Source organism: Lepus europaeus, chromosome 5 (genome assembly GCF_033115175.1).
Source record: "Lepus europaeus isolate LE1 chromosome 5, mLepTim1.pri, whole genome shotgun sequence".
NCBI classification, from domain to species: Eukaryota; Metazoa; Chordata; class Mammalia; order Lagomorpha; family Leporidae; genus Lepus; species Lepus europaeus.
In genome coordinates this window covers 148,892,283-148,911,721 of record NC_084831.1, presented here as the reverse complement: position 1 = coordinate 148,911,721, position 19,439 = coordinate 148,892,283, and the positions used below count along the sequence as shown (strand labels likewise).

The following is a 19,439-nucleotide window of genomic DNA, read 5'->3' as shown; positions in this document are numbered from 1 at the left end:
GGTGAGGCTGTGACACTGTACAGTGTGACAGGGTGTTCTAGGTGACACTGTGCCATGTGACAGGGTGTCTAGGTGAGTGCTGTGACACTGTGTAGTGTGATGGGGTGTTCTGGGTGACACTGTGCAGGGTGATGGGGTGTCCTAGGTGAGGCTGTGACACTGTACAGTGTGACAGGGTGTTCTAGGTGACACTGTGCCATGTGACAGGGTGTCTAGGTGAGTGCTGTGACACTGTGTAGTGTGATGGGGTGTTCTGGGTGACACTGTGCAGGGTGATGGGGTGTCCTAGGTGAGGCTGTGGCACTGTACAGTGTGACAGGGTGTTCTAGGTGACACTGTGCCATGTGACAGGGTGTCTAGGTGATTGCTGTGACACTGTGTAGTGTGATGGGGTGTTCTGGGTGACACTGTGCAGGGTGACAGGGTGTCCTAGGTGATTGCTGTGACACTGTGTAGTGTGGGGGGTGTCCTAGGTGAGGCTGTGACACTGTGCCATGTGATAGCATATGCTAGCTGGGAGCTGTGACACTATGCAGTGTGACTCAAGGTTTCTATTGATGACAGAAAACTGCATTTTGCAGTGTCCTGTTCTCTCTCTTTGTTTTTAAAGATTTATTCATGTATTTGAAAGGCAGAGTTTCAGAGAAGCAGAGACAGAGAGAGAGACAGAGAGAGAGAGAGAAGAAAACAGGTCTTCCTGCCTCTGGTCCACTCCCCAGATGGCCACAACATCCTGAGCTGCAGTGATCCGAAGCCAGGAGCCAAGAGCTTGTCCAGTCTCCCACGTGGGTGCAGGGGCCCAAGGACCTGGGCCATCTTCAGCTGCTTTCCCAGGCCACAGCAGAGAGCTGGATCGGAAGTGGAGCAGCAGAACTCAAACTGGCGCCCGTATGGAATGCCGGCACTGTAGGCATTATGCACTGTACCACAGCACTGACCCCACTGTGCCCTGTTCCCTTGTGGGATGGAGATAGGGAGGCTGTGAAATGACAGTGCACATTTATACAGTCTCGTGTTTGGCTTAATGTGTTTTCTCGATAAAAATCTGGGGGTATCTTATTATCTACATGTAAACCATTTAGAATCTTTTCAAAAGGGGAAAACTAGTAGTAGCTAGTTTTGTTTTGCTCTGACAGACTTGGTTTCAAGTGAATATTACATAAATTTGCCTCTTTGGATCCCACTGAAATATACCAAAAAAGAGATCATGGTTTATGTAGGGTAGCAAGAAATCCTCCAGCTTGTAATTTTCTGAAGACTTCATTTCAGAGCGTCCAGGAAGGTGTGGAGCCAGGACTGATGGGCACTGAGTGTGTGACACTGTGTTTGTGTGTGTAGGGTGTGTGCATGTGTGTAGCAGGGGTGTGTGTGTGGAGTGTTTAGAGGGTATGGGGTATAGGATGTGTATATGAATGGCATGTGCATAGTAGGTATGTGATGTAAGGTGTGTATGTGCATAGTGGGTATGTGTGTAGGGTGTGTTTAGGGGGCATGGGGTGTAGGGTATTGTGTTTCTGTGTGTCATGTTTACATACATATGTCACGTGTATATATCAGCAGAGTGTATGTAGTGGTTGTGGGGTGTAGGGGGTGTGTATGTTTGTCGGGTTTGCATGTGTGTGTAGGGTGTATATGTCAGTAGAGTAGATGTAGGCGTTATGGGGTGTAGGGAGTGTATGTGTGTGTCGGGTTTACATATGTGTGTGGGGTGTGTACATGTCAGCAGAGTCAGGGGACATGGTATGTAGGCTGTGTGTGTCAGGTTTACATATGCGTGTAGGGTGTATATGTCGATAGAGTATATGTAGGGGCTGTGGGATGTAGGGAGTGTGTGTGTATGTCGGGTTTACATATGTGTGTAGGGTGTGTATGTCAGCAGAGTGTATCTAGGGTTGTGGGGTGTAGGTAGTGTGTGTGTGCTCACTTCAGCAGCACATATACTAAAATTGGGAGTGTGTGTGTGTGTGTGTGTCAGGTTTACATATGTGTGTAGGGTGTCTTTGTTGGCAGAGTGCATAGGGTATGTATGTCAGCAGAGTGTGTAGGCTTGTGGGTTGTAGGGAGTGTGTGTGTGTGAGGATTACATATGTGTGTAGGGTGTGTATGTCGGCAGAGTGTGTAGGGTTGTGGGGTTTATGTATGTGTGTGTGTTAGGTTTACGTAGATGTGTAGGGTGTATATGTCAGCAGAGTATGTGTAGGGGACATGGGATGTAGGATGTGTGTATGTGTGTTGTCGGGTTGATATTTGTAGGGCATCTATGTCAGCAGAGTGTGTGTAGGGTTGTGGGGTGGGGAGTGTGTGTGTGTGTGTGTCAGGTTTACATATGTATGTAAGCATGTATATGTTGGCAGAGAGTGTGTAGGGTTGTGGGGTGGGGAGTGTGCATATGACCTGGTTATGTGTGATGTGCATGTGATGAGCATCATGGTACATGATAATGGGTTGCTGTAGGGCACGGGACATGGGTGTGTGTGGGGTGTGAGTGTGGTGTGGAGTGGGGGTCTTTCACAAACTCCTGGTATGTGAGATAGCAGAACCTTCTGTGAGATGCAAGACCAGGGATAAACCCAGCCTGCAGAGGGTGGCCTGTTGGCAGAACTGACAGTGTGAGTGTGGTCTTGGGCAGCCTCAGACATCTGGGTGTCCACACCAGGAGGCAGGGCAAAAGGCTTGTCACAGACAGAGGCGGCATTCTGTGACTAAGCAGAATGCACTTGGCCATTTCCGGGAGAGATCAACACCCCGAACTTGAGCTAAGGGACATTTCAGGGGCTCGCCTGCCAGGTCATCGGACAGGTTTTGTTTATCACATAAGGGTTGGGATGGCCGTCTGCTTACCTGAAGCAAGATGGCAGCTACATCCAAAACAGCTGCTGTCGTGGCCAGCTGTGTCCCTGCATGGGGCATGGTGCTATGTGTGTGTGTGTGTGCGCGCACATGTGTCTGGTGTGTGAGAGGGAATGGGGATGTGGGCGTGTACACGCAGGTGCACGTGTGCATGGTGCAGCCTGCATGTGTGGCCACCTCAAGCCAAGGTTTGCTGTGTGGGACCCTGGAGGACTCTGCCCGTGACGCCTCTCCCCCAGCTTAGGGCTAGGATTGCCTCGGCTGACATCGAAGCCTGGAAAGAGAGGGCACCCTTGTGCTTCGTCGCACAGCCCTTCCGAACTGGGAGCTCTCCCAGACCGAAAGGCCGGGGGCTACCCTCTCCTCCCGGAATGCGGGAACCACATGGCTGTGCTCTTTGGAGATTTGTACTATTCACCCTTATTCCTTCCTTTGGTTAGGAAAGAGTATTTTCTCAGTTCTTCCAGAAAATAGAATTGAGAAAATACATTCATGCCAAGTAAGGGCCGTTCTCTCTTGAACATTTGATACATACTTTCGAGAGAAAAGAATGTAGGGCTGTCTCTGCAGTTTGCAAAACTTTGTGTTTTAAAAAAAAAAAAAAAAAAACCTTTGTGATAAAATGCATCTGTACTTATGGAGCTCTTATTCCTGAGCGCGCTGTTGAAATTCTAGCCGAAGAGCGGCTGTCAGGATGCTACAGTGATGGCCCCACAGTGAATTGTGGTCCACACTCCCTCCCGTCGGCCTGGAAGGATGTTGGCCTAACAACATTAGTTGCATCACGAGGTTCACCCCAGCCAGTAACCAAACACCAAGAGAAATCAAAGCAAACCTTAGGAAGAGACACCAGTGTCATATTTGCTCAGTTTTCTTTAACTTTGAATTGATTCTTTCACTATAAAAAATAGTTTTAATACTTTAGTACTAATGCTCTTTTAATGTGTAGTGTTTCATGGCTGGTTCGTTTTATCTGAAGCTGAAAGACCTCTGTTGTCTTAAAAATGTATTTAACCAATATGTAAACTTGTAAGCCAGTGAACCCTGAGTGAATTAGAAAGCGGTTACTATGTATCAAGCAGCGCACTCAATGGCACCCCAGTGGCCACTGACGACGCCAGCAGAGCGTGCAGGGGCTGGTGTGTGCAGCACGCTCCCTGGTTCCCCTCCGAGGCCCCAGGGAAACAGAAGCTCCGTGGGTGCAGGGCAGGGCTCTGACTCAGCCCCACGCACAGCCTGCACCCACGTCCTCTGTTCCTTCCTGGAGTCACCCCGTTCAACTCCCATCAGTTAACACAAAGCAGGACTTATTTATTTCTTTTCCATCTCATTGATTTGTTTGAAAGCTCTCCCGTTGTCTAGCCTACTCCCCAGATGCCCACAACAGCCAGGGCCCAGCCAGGCCAAAACTCCATCCAGGTCTCTCCCCCATGGGTGGCAGGAGCCCACGTACTTGAGCCCCCGCCTGCTGTCTCCCAGGATGCATTAGCAGGAAGTGGGATCAAACACAGAACTGGGACTCGAACCCAGGTGCTACAGTATGGGATGCAGGCACCGCACCTGCCCGCAGGAAGTGGGCTTTGAGAACCACCCCACACTGCTGTGCTGTTTGAATCACCACGCTGTGTCTCAGAGAAACCTGGGACGTGTTCGCGGCCCCACGCTCTGTATCCCGCTGCGGCTGCGGTTAGAATTCCTGCCTTCACTGCCGTCCGGCACCCCCATCCCTTCGCTGTGTGTGCTATAACTCCTCCACTATTTCCATGTTTTTCAACTTGAGCATCATCACGCCCCAGAGGTCTGCTCACCTGGAACTTAACCTTCCTGTTGGCAGCAAAGCGGAATTTTCAAGAGAGAATTCTGTTTTGAATGCACTAGAGGGAGCTTCTCGTGTCAGGTAGGCCAGGCTTTCAGTGAATCCTTTTGCCATCAGCAGAGCTTTTTGTGAAGAAGGAAGCACACGTGCACCCCGCCCCACCGGACCTCTGACAAATGTAGAGTGTGCAGGCAGGAGGCGGAGGTGCAGGTGGGACCCAGCGGCGCCTGCCCTGGGCCAGCCTTGCCCTGGGCTTTTTTAGCCCTGAGAACAGATACCTCGTGTGAGTTCTATTAAAGCTTCGACTTTTCAAACAACTCATTCTTCTTATTCCTGACACACAAGAAGCCATTAGCCATCCCCACCAGACCATTGATTGGACTTCATAAATCCAATACTTACCTAATTTTAGTGCTGTGCGGCTCGTCAAGCATCAGTGTGATTTCCTCCACCGTTCACTTTTGGTGTTGGGCTTAGTCTGATTCTGAGGCCTCTGGCCTGTATAGCTCCGTGTTTTAAATAACCCTGTGTAGGGGTGTCCGGAATGAGGCTTCCTCCTTCCTTTGCCCCGTCCACAATGTCATAAAATGAGGTAGAGGACAGTATTGCTAGCTGCTTATCGAAGGCCCATGCCATAGCTTTGGGAAGCTTGCTGGGGACCGGTTGTCTCCACAGGACAAATGTCTGCCCAGCACAGCCACTTCTTCCTGCCCTCACAGCCTCCCAGGAGCTCCCCTCACAGGCAGCCCTTAGGATCTAAGTGACTCTTGAAGGATCAGGCAAAGAAAAGCAACTGAGACTAAAAGGTACCCTGGGGCCAGCGCTGTGGCCTAGCGGGTAAAGCCCCAGCCTGCAGTGCCGGCATCCCATATGGGTGCTGGTTTGAGTCCCAGCTGCTCCACTTCTGATCCAGCTCTCTGCTGTGGCCTGGAAAAGCAGTAGAAGATGGCTCAAGTCCTTGGGCCCCTGCACCCACATGGGGGACCCAGAAGAAGCTCCTGGTTCCTGGCTTCAGATAAGCTCAGTTCTGCCATGGTGGCCATCTGGGGAGTGAACCAGCAGATGAAGACGTCTCTCTCTTTCTCTCTCTCTCTCTCTGCCTCTCCTTCTCTCTGTGTGTAACTCTGACTTTCAAATAAAATAAATAAATCTTTAAAAAAAGAAGGAAGTACCCAAAGCAACCTTAAGGGGAAAAAGGCGAGGTGGTGATGGGGGGTTTTTAGAGGCTGTACCCCAGATGCGCCCCTCAGTTTTGTATTTTGGAAAGACCACGCTCCCCTCTGCTGAATTGGGCTATTTATAGCACACCCGGTCCTCCTGAAGTCCATGGATCGCGGGTCAGAAGCCCAAGGGCTGCCCCGTGCTGGAAGCCAGCATCGACCAGAATTTTATCTAGGCTTCATCCTCGTCACAGGAGAGTTTGATTCACGGAATCTGCGATGGCATTGAGCAGCGAATATACAAGATGAGTTCAGAAGTGTCAAGGAGGATGGTTTTTGTGCACAACGTTTTGAAATCCAAGCTTTTTTGTTGTTGTTGTTCAGAATACATGCTTTCCGTGAACTTCAGAAGATCCTTTGTGTTTTGTAAATTTTGTCATAACCAGATTCCGGCTCCTGCTCGGAGCCTTACCAGGGCCCTCTGAGACAGGGAGAACAGTGCAGCTTGTGGAGGTATTTCCAGTCTGCACCCCCGGCACAGACGGAGCGGGGGCAGGAGACACAGCAACACACACCCCAGGGCAGGGGACACGGTAACACACACACACCCCAGGGCAGGGACATGGACACACACACACACACACCCCAGGGTAGGGGACACAGTAACACACACACACACACACACCCCAGGGCAGGGGACACGGACACACACACACACACACACCCCAGGGCAGGGGACACGGACACACACACACACACCCCAGGGTAGGGGACATGGACACATACACACACACACACCCCAGGGCAGGGGACACGGACACACACACACACACACACACCCAGGGTAGGGGACACGGACACACACACACACACACACCCCAGGAGGGGACATGGACACACACACACACACACCCCAGGGTAGGGGACATGGACACACACACACACACACACCCCAGGGCAGGGGACACGGTAACACACACACACACACACCCCAGGGCAGGGAACACGGTAACACACACACACACACACACCAGGACAGGGGACATGGACACACACACACACACCCCAGGGCAGGGAACACGGTAACACACACACACACACACCCCAGGGCAGGGGACATGGACACACACACACACACCCCAGGGCAGGGGACACGGTAACACACACACACACACACCCCAGGGCAGGGGACACGGTAACACACACACACACACACACACCCCAGGGCAGGGGACACGGTAACACACACACACACACCCCAGGGCAGGGGACACGGTAACACACACACACACACACACTCAGCCTCCTATGCCGCCACTAGCCTGGCTACAACTCGGGTTCCTCCTTTTAGTCCACCTTGCTTTGTTTTGCGAAGACCTTCTAAACAGCCAATAGATACATCTGTGGTTAAGCAAGACCTGTGCGAGGAAATGTCTCGCTGGAATCCTGTGTCCCAGCGCAGGCTAAAGTCACCCAGCAGCGGGCTGGCTGTGCACGCGGGCGGGAAGCCCCACCACAAACTCCACCTTGGTCAGCTGCTTTCCTGATGTGTGGTCTCTGCCGCTCTGGGCTCATTGCCTGCACAGTCCTGCCTGCCTCCTTACTGCTGCCAGGCACCGGGACTGCTGTGAGACGCTGGGAGATCGTGGGGCGCTCCCCCAGCTTATTGTCAGTTCTTCACTCCGTCCACAGCGCAGCACTGGGAGGAGAGAGGGAGAGCTGGCAGAGGGGCTCCACTGGACATAAATAGTCTCCGTAACGTACAGTGGTATTTGTGAGAAGCTATTTAAAGTTACTTTTTTATTTATCTATCTATTTATTTGAAAGGAAGAGAGAGAGAGAGACAGAAGCAGCCAGGGCTTCCATCTGCTGGTTCACTCCCCGCAATGCCCAGGAGCCAAGAGCCAGGAATTCAGTAGGAATCTCCCACAGGGGTTGCCGGGGCTCAACTACTTGAACCATCAGCTGCTGCTTCCCAGGCTGTGCGTTCACAGGAGCTGGAGTTGGGAGCAGAGCTGAGACTCCAGCCCAGGCATGCTGATGTGGGGCGTGGGCATAGCACCCAGCAGCTTAACCCGAACACCTCCCTAAAGGTGCTTTTCTCCTTAAGACTGATTTATTTATTTGAAAGGTAGAGTTACAAAGTCAGAGAGACGGAGAGACAAAGAGATCTTCCATCTGCTGGTTCACTCCCCAAATGGCCCCGGTGGCTGGAGCTGGGCCAGGCTGAAGCCAGGAACTTCCTCCAGGTCTCCCACATGGATGCAGGGGCCCAGGGACTTGGGTCATCTTATGCTGCTTTCCGAGGCATATTAGCAGGGAGCTGGATCAGAGTGGAGCAGCTGGGACTCGAACTGGCATCCATATAGGATGCCGGCACTGTAGGCGTTGGCTTTACCCGCTATGCCACAGTGCCAGCCCCCTAAAGGTGTTTTTCACACGTTACAGTTAAACAGCGCAAGTATGGCCATTTCTTAGGAGCCAGCCAAGCAGTATGGGTGCTGGGTGGCCGTGCAGCCTGCCTCTGGGTGTGCCTAACCTGTGCTCCATGGTCAGCGTGAGACCCCACGCCGGCTCTGGATGCTTGAAAAGCAGGCAGCGGCAATTGCAACAACTTATTTCTGGTTTTCACAGCAGACCCTCTATACCCGGTGTGTCCAGCAGGTGCAGCGCCTGCCACGAGGCATGGTCGCGACTGCTAGAGTAGAGGGCTGGGCATGTCTGATGAGAATAGAGCATCCTGTCGTGGACCTACAGCCTCAGCTCTCTCTCTCCTCGCCTTAGCAATTAGAAGGCAGCTTGTCCTGGGGAGAAGCCAAGTTCTTTGCATAGTTGTTACTGTAATTTCTGCTGTGTCGGCACCCACCGCTGATGTGACCCCGGAGGCCAGGAGGCTGATTCCTTGGGCTGTAGCTGCCGTGGGGGGGGGGGGTCCTTAGGAGCCTGTGCGCCTCCAATTCCTCACTCGCTCACTTAACTCGCTCATCTGTGAGTTCCATGCTATTTTAAATTCATGGATTTCCTTTAAAACAAGATTGTATTGATTGTGGCCTTGTCAACTTTTGAAACCTTTCGAACCCTGAAAAGCAGCAATTAAGAAAACCCGTGAACTTGACCCCTGTTCTTCACGTGAATGGCCTTCTCAGGCAGCTCCCTGAAGCCATCTGGCTGTCCCGAAAGAGATCTCTTACCCCACCTGGCGAGGCTGCTGCTTGCAGGCTGGCAAACACCCAGGGTGTCCCCGCACCGGACGGAATGCTGTCATGTCCTTTTTTTTTTTTTTTTTTTTTTTGACAGGTAGAGTGGACAGTGAGAGAGAGAGACAGAGAGAAAGGTCTTCCTTTTACCGTTGGTTCACCCTCCAATGGCCGCTGTGGCCAGTGCGCTGTGGCCAGCGCACCGCGCCGATCCGATGGCAGGAGCCAGGTGCTTATCCTGGTCTCCCATGCGGATGCAGGGCCCAAGCACTTGGGCCATCCTCCACTGCCTTCCCGGGCCATAGCAGAGAGCTGGACTGGAAGAGGGGCAGCCGGGACAGAATCCGGCGCCCCGACTGGGACTAGAACCTGGGGTGCCGGCGCCGCAGGCAGAGGATTAGCCTATTGAGTCACGGCGCCGGCTGTTTTCATGTCCTTTGCGGAGTATCAGAAACCGGGGAGCCCGCCAGCCTTCGCTCTGCCAGTGAAGCCCTGATTTCTGCCAGGCACCATCCTGGCCACCTTAGAAGGTACAAGTGCTTCTTCATGCACGTTTCAGAGGTGGGGAGATGAGACCAAACCTGAAGATGGGCGCAGGTCGCCCCACTGGCAGAGCGCATGTGCGCTGGGGACGACCCGCTCCGACCTCTGCCTCCTGCCCACCTGCTACACGGCAGTCTCAATGCTTTCCGCCTTATGCAAATATGACATTGGTTTGTATTGTATTTCCGGCCCAGGGCCTCCCAACCACCCCTACCTGCCGGCAGCTCCACCCCCAGGCCCTTTGTCTCTCCCTGGTGGCTTGTGGGCACCTCATTATTCTACCTCCTGTTGTTCCACACATCAGCTCAGGGCAGTCCCGCTGATGCAGAACTGATGGCTGCCTGCCACTCACACACACACACATACACACACACTCACACACACACAGACTCCCAGTTGCCGCCCAGGAAAGCCCTAGAAACCGAAGGGTTAAGAGACAAAGCCAGCCTCGGAGATGCTCAAATTCTCTCCCCTGTTTGGACCGTGAAGGGATGTGGCATGCACCCACCTCAGCTTGTACAGAAAAGAAAGACCTGGAATTCTCCCAGTGGCCACTGGGGCCGTGTCTCTCCCCCTGGTCCTCTGTGGCTTGCCCCGTTCTGCGTGGCGTGACAAGCACAGCCGCCTACTATGTGTGTGAGCTGGGGTGAGTCGTGAGCTGGGAGAAGTCGTGGTCTCCTCACTGCCCACCGGGGTGATCCCAGCTCCCTCTTCACCGCCGGCTCCAGCGCTGCCCGTAGACCCCTGGCACCTGTGTGGGCTTTGCTCAGGGAGCCCCTGGTGCCCTTGACGATGCTCTGCCCCTCTCAGTCCCTGTACCTTGCGTCACTGAAATCGTGGCCGTGCCCTGTCTCCCCCCACAAAGTCTGTGCAGCAAGTTGGGATCCGGGCTCGCTCATGCTCCATCCGCTAAAGGACCAGGCAAAACGGAGAAGCGAGAGAATCCATGTTGAATTGATGACGAGGCCAAACTTTAGAACGGGAACGGCGCTGTCTGCGGGCCTCCAGCGCCCCTGGCTGTAAGCTGGGTCCCGTGCACAGGAGGGCGGTGCCTGGGACATCGCCACTTTTCGCCAGCATTCAGAACGCTCGATTTTAAAAGATGGCAGCTCTATGTTGAAAAGCCAATATTAAGATATAAAAAGTTAATCTAAGCCTTCATCTTTTAAAATTAAGAATAATTCTGGCCGGCGCCGCGGCTCACTAGGCTAATCCTCTGCCTGCGGCACCAGCACCCCAGGCTCTAGTCCCGGTTGGGGCGCCGGATTCTGTCCCGGTTGCCCCTCTTCCAGGCCAGCTCTCTGCTGTGGCCCGGGAGGGCAGTGGAGGATGGCCCAAGTGCTTGGGCCCTGCACCCGCATGGGAGACCAGGAGAAGCACCTGGCTCCTGGCTTCGGATCAGCGCAGCGTGCCGGCCATAGCGGCCATTTGGGGGGTGAACCAATGGGAGGAAGACCTTTCTCTCTGTCTCTCTCTCTCTGTCTAACTCTGCCTGTCAAAAAAAAAAAAAAAAAAGAATAATTCTATGCAGCCAAAACCAAAGCTTCTATACTACTTCCTGTGATTTAAGGCATTCTTGAAAATGCCACCTTAAAAAAAAAAAAAAAAAACTAATAACACCTTGGGCTCAAACGCCGTGGCTTGCTGTTGGCAGATATCTATATGGGCATCTTCTAACCGTTTTTCCGCCCGGCTCTCTTGAATTAATGCTAATGAAAGCCGCCCTTCCCTTATTTTTCTATATGAACACCGAAATTGCAGCTGCCTGCCAAGCCGGCGGAGGGCTGAGTGTAATAATTTTCAATTGGCCTCTTAGCCCAAAGGGAACCCCGATAGCAGGAGATTGACAGATGTGGCATGGATTATCGTGTGCTCTGAACTCAGCCCAATTTGTGGTTTGTTGCAGGTGCTAAAGAGATTGATATCGCCGCGACCCTGGAGCACTTGAGGGACCAGAGACCAGGCATGGTTCAGACAAAGGTACTGTCAATCAATCCTCGGGGACGCTAAGTCTATTGAAGCTGTCTCTCTGCTGCTGTTTTCCTGCGAGGGGAGAGAGGGGATGAGGCCCGATTTAGCATAAGCCGGACGCCGATGGTGCCGCTCTGACTGAGCGCCCTCCGTGCCGGTCCCGCGGGGAAAAGGCACGTCCAGAAGCTTCTGGAGAGCGTCGCTCGCAACACGCAAATGTGTCCGACATGGATAGATGCAGGGAAAACTCTGTCCTTGAAAATCTCCATTCAGCAGATCCGGGGGGCTGGGGGGGCACTGCATCTTTATAGAACACCGGTCAGTGAGGAGCCCCGAGTCTGGGCTCACGGCACACTCTGCCCAGCCCACTCCGTTCCCTGTGTCCACAGCCGCGGCGGTCCGCGGGACGGAGACCACCAGAACATCTCTGTCGCAGAGCAGGGTCCATGAGCCCCCCAAAAACAGCTGCTATTGATTGAAAAGTCCCGGTTCGCAGCAACAGGGATAAAAACAAGCGATTTCTGGCTGGCCCTGGGTGAGCCAGAACTAGAAACTCATGGGGTGTTCCATGCCCTTAGCATTCCAGAAATGTCTCTCATGGGTCTGTTCCGCCAAAACGTGTAAGTCATAAAAACGTAAATTCTTCTCTGATTAGTGTGTTCCTGACACTGTGGACATTGTTCACGCCCCAGAAACGTTGTGAAATTGCTCACGGATGCCCTGGTTAAGTCATTTCTTTATACATAAGTGGGTTTTAAGTCATTCAAATGCCTCTTGTAGAATAGGGCACCCTCGGGTTGCACCTTGGTCCCTGGTGTTGGCAGCTCCGGGGTCTCCAGCAAGTTCTCCAGCTTCCCCGGGCCTCATGGTTGCCCTCTGGGACCTGCAGGCAATTCGGAAGCCCCTCCGTCCGTCCACGTGTTGATGAAGTAGACAACGTCAGGGTAGCATTTGAGCTGTGCACGGATGGGTCTAACCCAAACCCCAGGCGTGCTGTTGGCTTCCCCAGAAGCCGGAACCTCGTGGAGTCAGGCTGAGCACACTGGGAGCCGCACGATCCTCTCCCTGAGTCCCCTTGTGGGGCCTCTGGCCCGTTCTCCATCGCCAAAGTCAGCCTCAAGCACAGAGGCGCAAGGAACTGTTCCCTTACACAACCACAGAGCCACACAGAGGCACCGGAAGCAGCCTCCTGAGGACTCGGGAGTGCTCCAGACCCTCCCAGCAGGAAGTCAGAGCTGTCTCTGGTCTTCCAGGGACAAGGCACCACCACCTGGGAAGAGTGGGGACACAGCGCGGGGGCAGCCGTGGGCCCCACCTGTCCCTTCCCCCTCCTCCTCTGTGGGACGTGCAGGGTCTCACCAACATCTTCTGTGACCATCACCGCTTTCTGTTTTCTTCGTTTCTTGTCATTTGACGTCGTGACATTATTTTAGACTTGCAAAATCCAAATTCACAGAAACAATGCAAAGTGTCCCAACCTTCTCTTCACCTGCCTCCCCGAATTGTTAACACCTTAGATGAGCACAGAGCGCTTCCCAACACCATTAAGTCCCCTACAGACCAGATCGAAGCCCATCCATGGCCACCGGCCACCTCTCACCGCAGCACAGCCCGTCCAGGAGCACCGGGAGTGGAGCTGTCGCGTCTGCCTTCCCTCCTGGGGTGCGGGGTGGCTCCCTGGCCACGAGAACCCTTTGTTCTGTGTGTGTGCATCCTCTGCTGGTGGGGCCTGTCCAGTGTTGCCCTCAGGGTCAGTGTTTGGGCAGGATAGCGGCAGAGCGAGTGGAGCCTCCTGTGTGGCCGCGTGTTGCGGGGGAGGAGTGCATGGCCCCGGGGGGTCCCTCACAAGTTGCGGGGGGGGGGGGGGGGGGAAGGGCAAGTCTTCTGCTCACCTGAGCGCGTATCTGCAGGTTTCTGCACATACCCTTGTGTAGCCACTCAGCGTCCGTGGCAAATCCTGAGACCTCGTGCGCATCTGGAACCGCACTACTGGGGACGCCGTGAGGCTGCAAGGGGAGGCGATACCAGGCGCGATGGCCGTTCCGGCCACAGCAGACCCACAGGCTTTGTGCTCATGGAAGGATCTGTTTCGCTGGACCGCCGGCCTTGTCAAGTCCAACACGCAGCCGTCACCACCCCAGCACGGGACCCGCGAGGCCCAAGCTGCAGGTGGCGCAGGTCAGGGACAGAGGAGGCTGTTGCAATTGAGGAAACAGGGACAGCTTTAAAACCCAAAGTGAGGAGCAGATTCTACCTCTGGCTGAATAAAAACAAACAGAGATCCTCCATCTGCTGGCCACAGCCAGGGCTGGGCCGGGCTGAAGCTGGGAGCTGGGAACCCCATCCGGGTCTCCCACATGGGTGGCAGGGGCCCAAGTGCCTGACGCACCATCTGATGCCCCCCAGGTTGCTCAGCTGGACTCAAAAGCAGGGTGGGGACTCAGACCCAAGCATTCCCACGTGGGATGTGGGGGTCGCAGGCAGCGTTCCAACTGCTGCACCAAACACCCACTCCTCGGGCTGGATCTTGGTTCCACATGTGCAGCAGGGCCTGTGCTAATCCGTAAGAAATCTGCCTGCCTGTCAGACAGCTCTTCCCCACCAGATTGATCAGAATATCCAAAAACAGGCGTTGATGGGAGACCCGGATGGAGTTCCTGGCTGCTGGCTTTGACCTGGCCCACACCTAGCTGCTGTGGCCATCTGGGGAGTGAACTACGTGCCAGATTATTTGGTGAACGGAAGCTCTCATCCTCCCGTGCTCCCACATGACAGAAAGTTTGCCTTCCTGGGCGGATTTCTGCAGGGCCCCGCCCCCTGCGTCAGACTGGCTGTTTGGAAGCCGTCGCGAAGATGCGAAGAATCAGTAAAATGTGGAAATCACCACCCCATCCTCATTTATACTCCGCCCTCGGGGTTGAGAGCGCGTTTGGGGCAGGACCTGGGATGGGGAGGGAGCCTCCTGACAGCAAAATGTCATTTGTGTGTTTAAAAAAAAAAAAAAAAAAAAAACGGTCTCAGGAGAGCTGGTTTCCTCCCTGGAACGCGGGCGGTTACTGAACGCCCGGCTGAGCCGTGTGGGCCTGGGCAGTAATGCCGACACCAGACACGCTCAGGTCTCTGTCACCCCGGAGGACAGACCCACGCCCAGACCTTGGGCACCAACAGCAGCACGAGACAAAGAGAAGCCACACATGCGTGCTCGCTGTGGTGTGTGCGATCCAGCCACGGCAACTTCATAGCAGACAAAAGCCTGGTAAAGCCACCGCCTGCAGTGCCGGCATCCTATTTGGGCACCGGTTCAAGTCCCGGCTGCTCCACTTCCCATCCAGCTCTCTGCTATGGCCTGGGAAAGCAGTAGAAGATGGCCCAAGTCCTTGGCCTTCTGCACCCGCATGGGAGACCTGGAAGGAGCTTCTGGCTCCTGGCTTCGGATCAGCTCAGCTCCGACCATTGTGGCCAACTGGAGAGTGAACTAGTGGATGGAAGACCTCTCTCTCTCTCTCTCCCTGCCTCTCTCTCTCTCTCTCTCTCCTTCTCTGCCTCTGCCTCTCTGTAACTCTGTCTTTCAAATAAATAAATCTTTTAAAAAAGAAGAAGAGACCTAAACCACAGGGTGTGGTAACAGTCGCGCCCTCCACTGAGCCCCTCTACTGTACGTGTCTGTTGTAAAGATTCTTTCGCTCCCTCCCCTGCCCGTTGATCCTCTGGGAGTGCCTTTTTAACCAAAAGCCTTCACATGTTCCTTCCCATAACAACGTTTCCTCTCTCACACTTGTCAGCCCTAGAAATAAAAACCAGTGTCCAGTTTGTCCAACGCACGAGAAGTAGTGACGTCATACTTGCCAGGGGACATCCCTGGTGTGTGTGTCGGCAGGTGCCCAGTGGACCCCGCCGCTCCCTGTCTCCTGCCCACACTGTCTCGTATCCCTTCCTTGTTTTCTATTCCACACGTCCATTGCCCGAATGTGCTCCATTGCCCTTTCTCAGACATGCCCAGACAGAGGCCCCGCATCCCTGGACAAGGGCACTGGTCTCAGGCGTGTTCATACCTCCCCAGCTCGTGCCTAGACCAGCTGAGGCCAAGTCACACCAGATGTGGCCCCCTGGGCCCTGTGCCATGTGCCATGGGCCCTGTGCCATGGCATGGTTCCTGTCTGTCTTTGTGTCTCTGTTCTCCCTCCCTGTCTCTCTCTCTCTCTCTCTCTCTCTCTCTCTCTCTCTCTCACCACCCCTTGTGTGCACACACAACCCTTGGTCCCTAACTCCCACTTGGCTCCAGTATCAACGATGTAGCTGGTCTGCTTTTATGAAGAGAAGCTAAGAGGGATAGAGAGAGATTTTGTCCAGCCCCCTGGTGAGGGTGATGCTGGGGGCAGCCCTTCCCTGGAAGGGGGAGTGGCAGACTGCATAGGGGCACCATCGATCCTATCACAGAAATCCACAGTGGCTCTCCTTAAAATCAGGAGTGAGCCAGTTAGAGTAGCAACCGCTCCTGTCTGTGTAGCTCCACCCAGACCTCTGTTGGAGCCAGAAGAATCACAAATGTAAGTGTAAAAGCCCACATAGCCACTGTCCCACTCCCAGAGCTCCAGGGCCCAGCCAGCACCAGCCGCAGCTCGCTTGTTAGGCATGTGCTGTCCCAGGACCCCGGCCACTCCTCGAGGGCCAAGCCCTCCCGTCTGACCAGCCACCCAGCTCACCCAGTGCCCTGCAGGTCCCCTGGTGGTGACCAGGCACCCGACCCTCCTGAACCTAGTAGCAGGGCTGGAGTAGGGGGCAGTGGCAACCAAACTGCGGGAGACTGTAGGATCCACCCACAGCCTCGCATTGTGGACGTTAGTCATTTGCAGGAAATGCTTCCTTGGCCAGAAGATCTGACGTCAGGTCTTTGCAAACCCAGCTAGTTCGGACACTGCGCCACGGGAGGGCACTCAGTCTGCTCAGGTGCCTCGGGCGCCGAGATGCAGCCAGCATCCCACAGGTGCTGCGTGTGCTGGCCGTGGCCTGGGAAGCCCGCTGTGTCACAGCTGAGGGTCCAGTTCCCGGCCACTCTACAGGGATGACTTACAAAGTGCAGCTGGCCGGGCACGTCCTTCAGCCTGCATCCCTTGTCAGAGTGCTGGTGGAGTCCTGGCCGTTCCCACTTGCAATCCAGCTCCCTGCTAATGCCCCTGCGAGGCAGTGGGTGCTGCCTGTAGTGACTGAGCCCCTGCCACCCACGTGGGACACAGAGTGGAGCTCCGGGCTCCTGGCTTCGCCTGTTGGAGAATGAATCAACAGATGGACTCTCTCTCCCTCCCTCTCTCTCTCCCTCTCTCTCTTTCTCTCCCTCCCTCTCTCTCTCTCTCTCCCCCACCCCATCTCTCTCTTGCTCCTTTCCCCTCCCTGTCACTCTGCTTTTCAAAGAAAATAAAATCTTCAATAAAATAAATAAATAAATTTTGACAGTAAATATACCAATTCCCTCCGTGGCCTTCCTGTTCCTTTTCGATGTTTTGTCCTGTGACTGTGTGATATTTCGAATGATCACAATCCGAATGTGTTGCACTTCTTCATTGTGTCTTTGTCACTTAACATGACAGGATGCATATCTGGCTTTCCTACTGGAAGTTTCTAAATGACTGCAAAAGGTCCTCCCTGGTCCTATAAAGTTCTTTACCCACCTGTGGTCCCGAGTGTTTTCCAGTCTTTCGCCATATAAATAGGCTGCAGTGTGTATCTTCCAGCTTGCCCACCTGTCCCTTCAAAGATTATTTCCAGGGCTGTCTTTGCAGTGCAGCAGAAGACGCAAATAGGAATGTGATGCTCACATTGAGATTCCCAAAAGTCCACCCTTAACTCTCTGTGGATTTGGCAGTCACAACGAAACCTCCGTCCCTGTATCGGCAGGTCTGCCTTTCGGGAGGAAACCGTCTGTGCGGCTCATGCGTGATTAGCCTGGATCCTCCGGACAACATATTCGTAGATTAAACTGTTCGTTGGAGAGCCAGGGACAGGAGGCAGTGTTGGGGCAGAACATTGGGAAGCCATCCTGGTGCAGCCATAACCTGTGCACCTGCTCTTCCGGGGGCAGCTTCCTCCTTCAGGGGCACATGATCTCTAGGAGAGAGAGAGGGACTGATGAGGGGCGAAGACAGGGGGAGGGACCATGGGTGGGCTTCGCTGTGCCCCCGGCAGCTCCCGTCCCAACCCAATAACCAAGCCCAGTGTCTAGCAGCCATTTATAAAATTCCCACTGGGAAGCTGGCTGACCACACCCGCAAAAGACAGCACACCAGAACACAGTCAGTCATTCCCTTCATGTCAGGCCGGGGGCATAGTCAAGGAGAAAGTGTATTTTGTTCCAAAGCGAGCATGAAATTACTTTGATTTTCTGCTTTAATTCAAGATGTTTTCTATGTCCCTGTCAGAGACTGGCAATTCTAAATGGAAATTAATCATTAGTTTTTGATTGGGAGCACCCCTATGACTCGAACTATCGAGTATTTAAGCCATCCTTAATCCAAAAGGGCTAGCTAGGTAATCGTTTGCATAATTTCGACTTCCCTGATAATTGGCAAGTGTCTGACGGCTACTCTCAAGTTTCCTGCCACCGTATGTAGAGGCGTTAATGTGGAATCTGAGTAGCAGGAGACACGTGGCCACTTATCCACCCGCGCTGTGTGGGAGGAGCCTGGGTTTCCGTCTGCTAAGCCCTCATCTTCTAACAGACTGAGTAGTCCCGACCTCGTGAACTTGTGTTTCTACTCGACGCCCCCAACAGCTGTTTCCACGTGAGGGCTGTGTGTCTGGGAGCAGCCATGGAGGTGCACAGGGCCTGAGTTGGGAGGTCTGTGCAGGACACGGGGTTTGTTTGCAAATGAAACAAACTTGGGTTGGGCTGCAGGACCTGCTGATGTCAGAAGCAGAGCCAATCTGATGCTTCCCATGTCTGAGGATGGGGAAGCCCACAGGTGCCTGTGACTGTTCTAATGACCAGGTCCGCCTGACACCTACACCTACCCCTCGCTCCGTCCTGGCGGAGGGATGTAGGGTCAGGAGGAACCAGGTGACTCCTGGGGAGCCTCCATGGGTCAGGTCCATGCTCACTGCTGGTGTGGGGCAAAGTCAAGGCTTTCCGGGGTGAGAAGTTCCCGTGCGCGTCAACTCTGGGTCTACCTCGCACACCTAGGAGCTCTGCTGTCCTTTGGAAGCCAATCTACAGCCTTTCTCTTGTTCTAAGCAGCTTCCTTCTGCAGATGGACACACGCCGGCGTGGAAAGGAAGGCACTCGGTTCACACCTTCTCTCCTTTCTCGTCCCCTGCACAGGAGCAGTTTGAGTTTGCGCTGACGGCCGTGGCCGAGGAGGTGAACGCCATCCTCAAGGCCCTCCCCCAGTGAGCGCGCGTCCGGCTGGAGCCTCGGAGGAGCCCCTCCCCCGTCCCGTGAGCATCGTCGGGATTCGTGATACGACTTCAATTGTGTGTCTCCTGTTGTCACTGCATAGTAATAGGGTCCTTAAAACTCCTGTAGTCAGTACAGTTTAGCAATTCAAATGTGCATTTCTGTTTGACCAAATACTCATCGAAAGGGGTCCGTGGAAATATTCGGTTATTTTCACTTTCTTTAAGAAAAAGACGACTTTTCCTTGAAGCACACGGTTCACAGTCTTACTTGCCAGCAACAATGACAAACGATGCAGCCCTTGGGACCTGCCAGGTGGGCTCTGGGACAGTTTGGCTGTGGTCTGGGAGTGTCTTCCAGGAACGAAGGCCACCCGGGGTCGAAGCCACGTTTGGCATTTGTCCCCAGCATCAGAAGAAACCACTGGCCCAGGACAGTGTGCCTCCTGCAGCGTGGGGCAAATGACAAGAAAGCCACCACAGCAGGGGCTCCCCTGCCCCCGGACAGACACCATC

The 19,439-nt window shown here is 54.0% G+C and overlaps 1 protein-coding gene across 1 annotated transcript in view; it reads left to right on the top strand.

Annotated features, from left to right (window-relative positions):
* Positions 1-18,921, top strand: part of PTPRN2 (protein tyrosine phosphatase receptor type N2) — an 800,540-nt gene extending 781,619 nt beyond the window's left edge. Inside the window, exons 23-24 of the mRNA XM_062190222.1 lie at positions 11,473-11,546; positions 18,850-18,921. Coding sequence (XP_062046206.1) covers positions 11,473-11,546; positions 18,850-18,921 — 146 coding nt within the window. The remainder of the gene's footprint in view (positions 1-11,472; positions 11,547-18,849) is intronic.
* Positions 18,922-19,439: the final 518 nt, after the last annotated feature.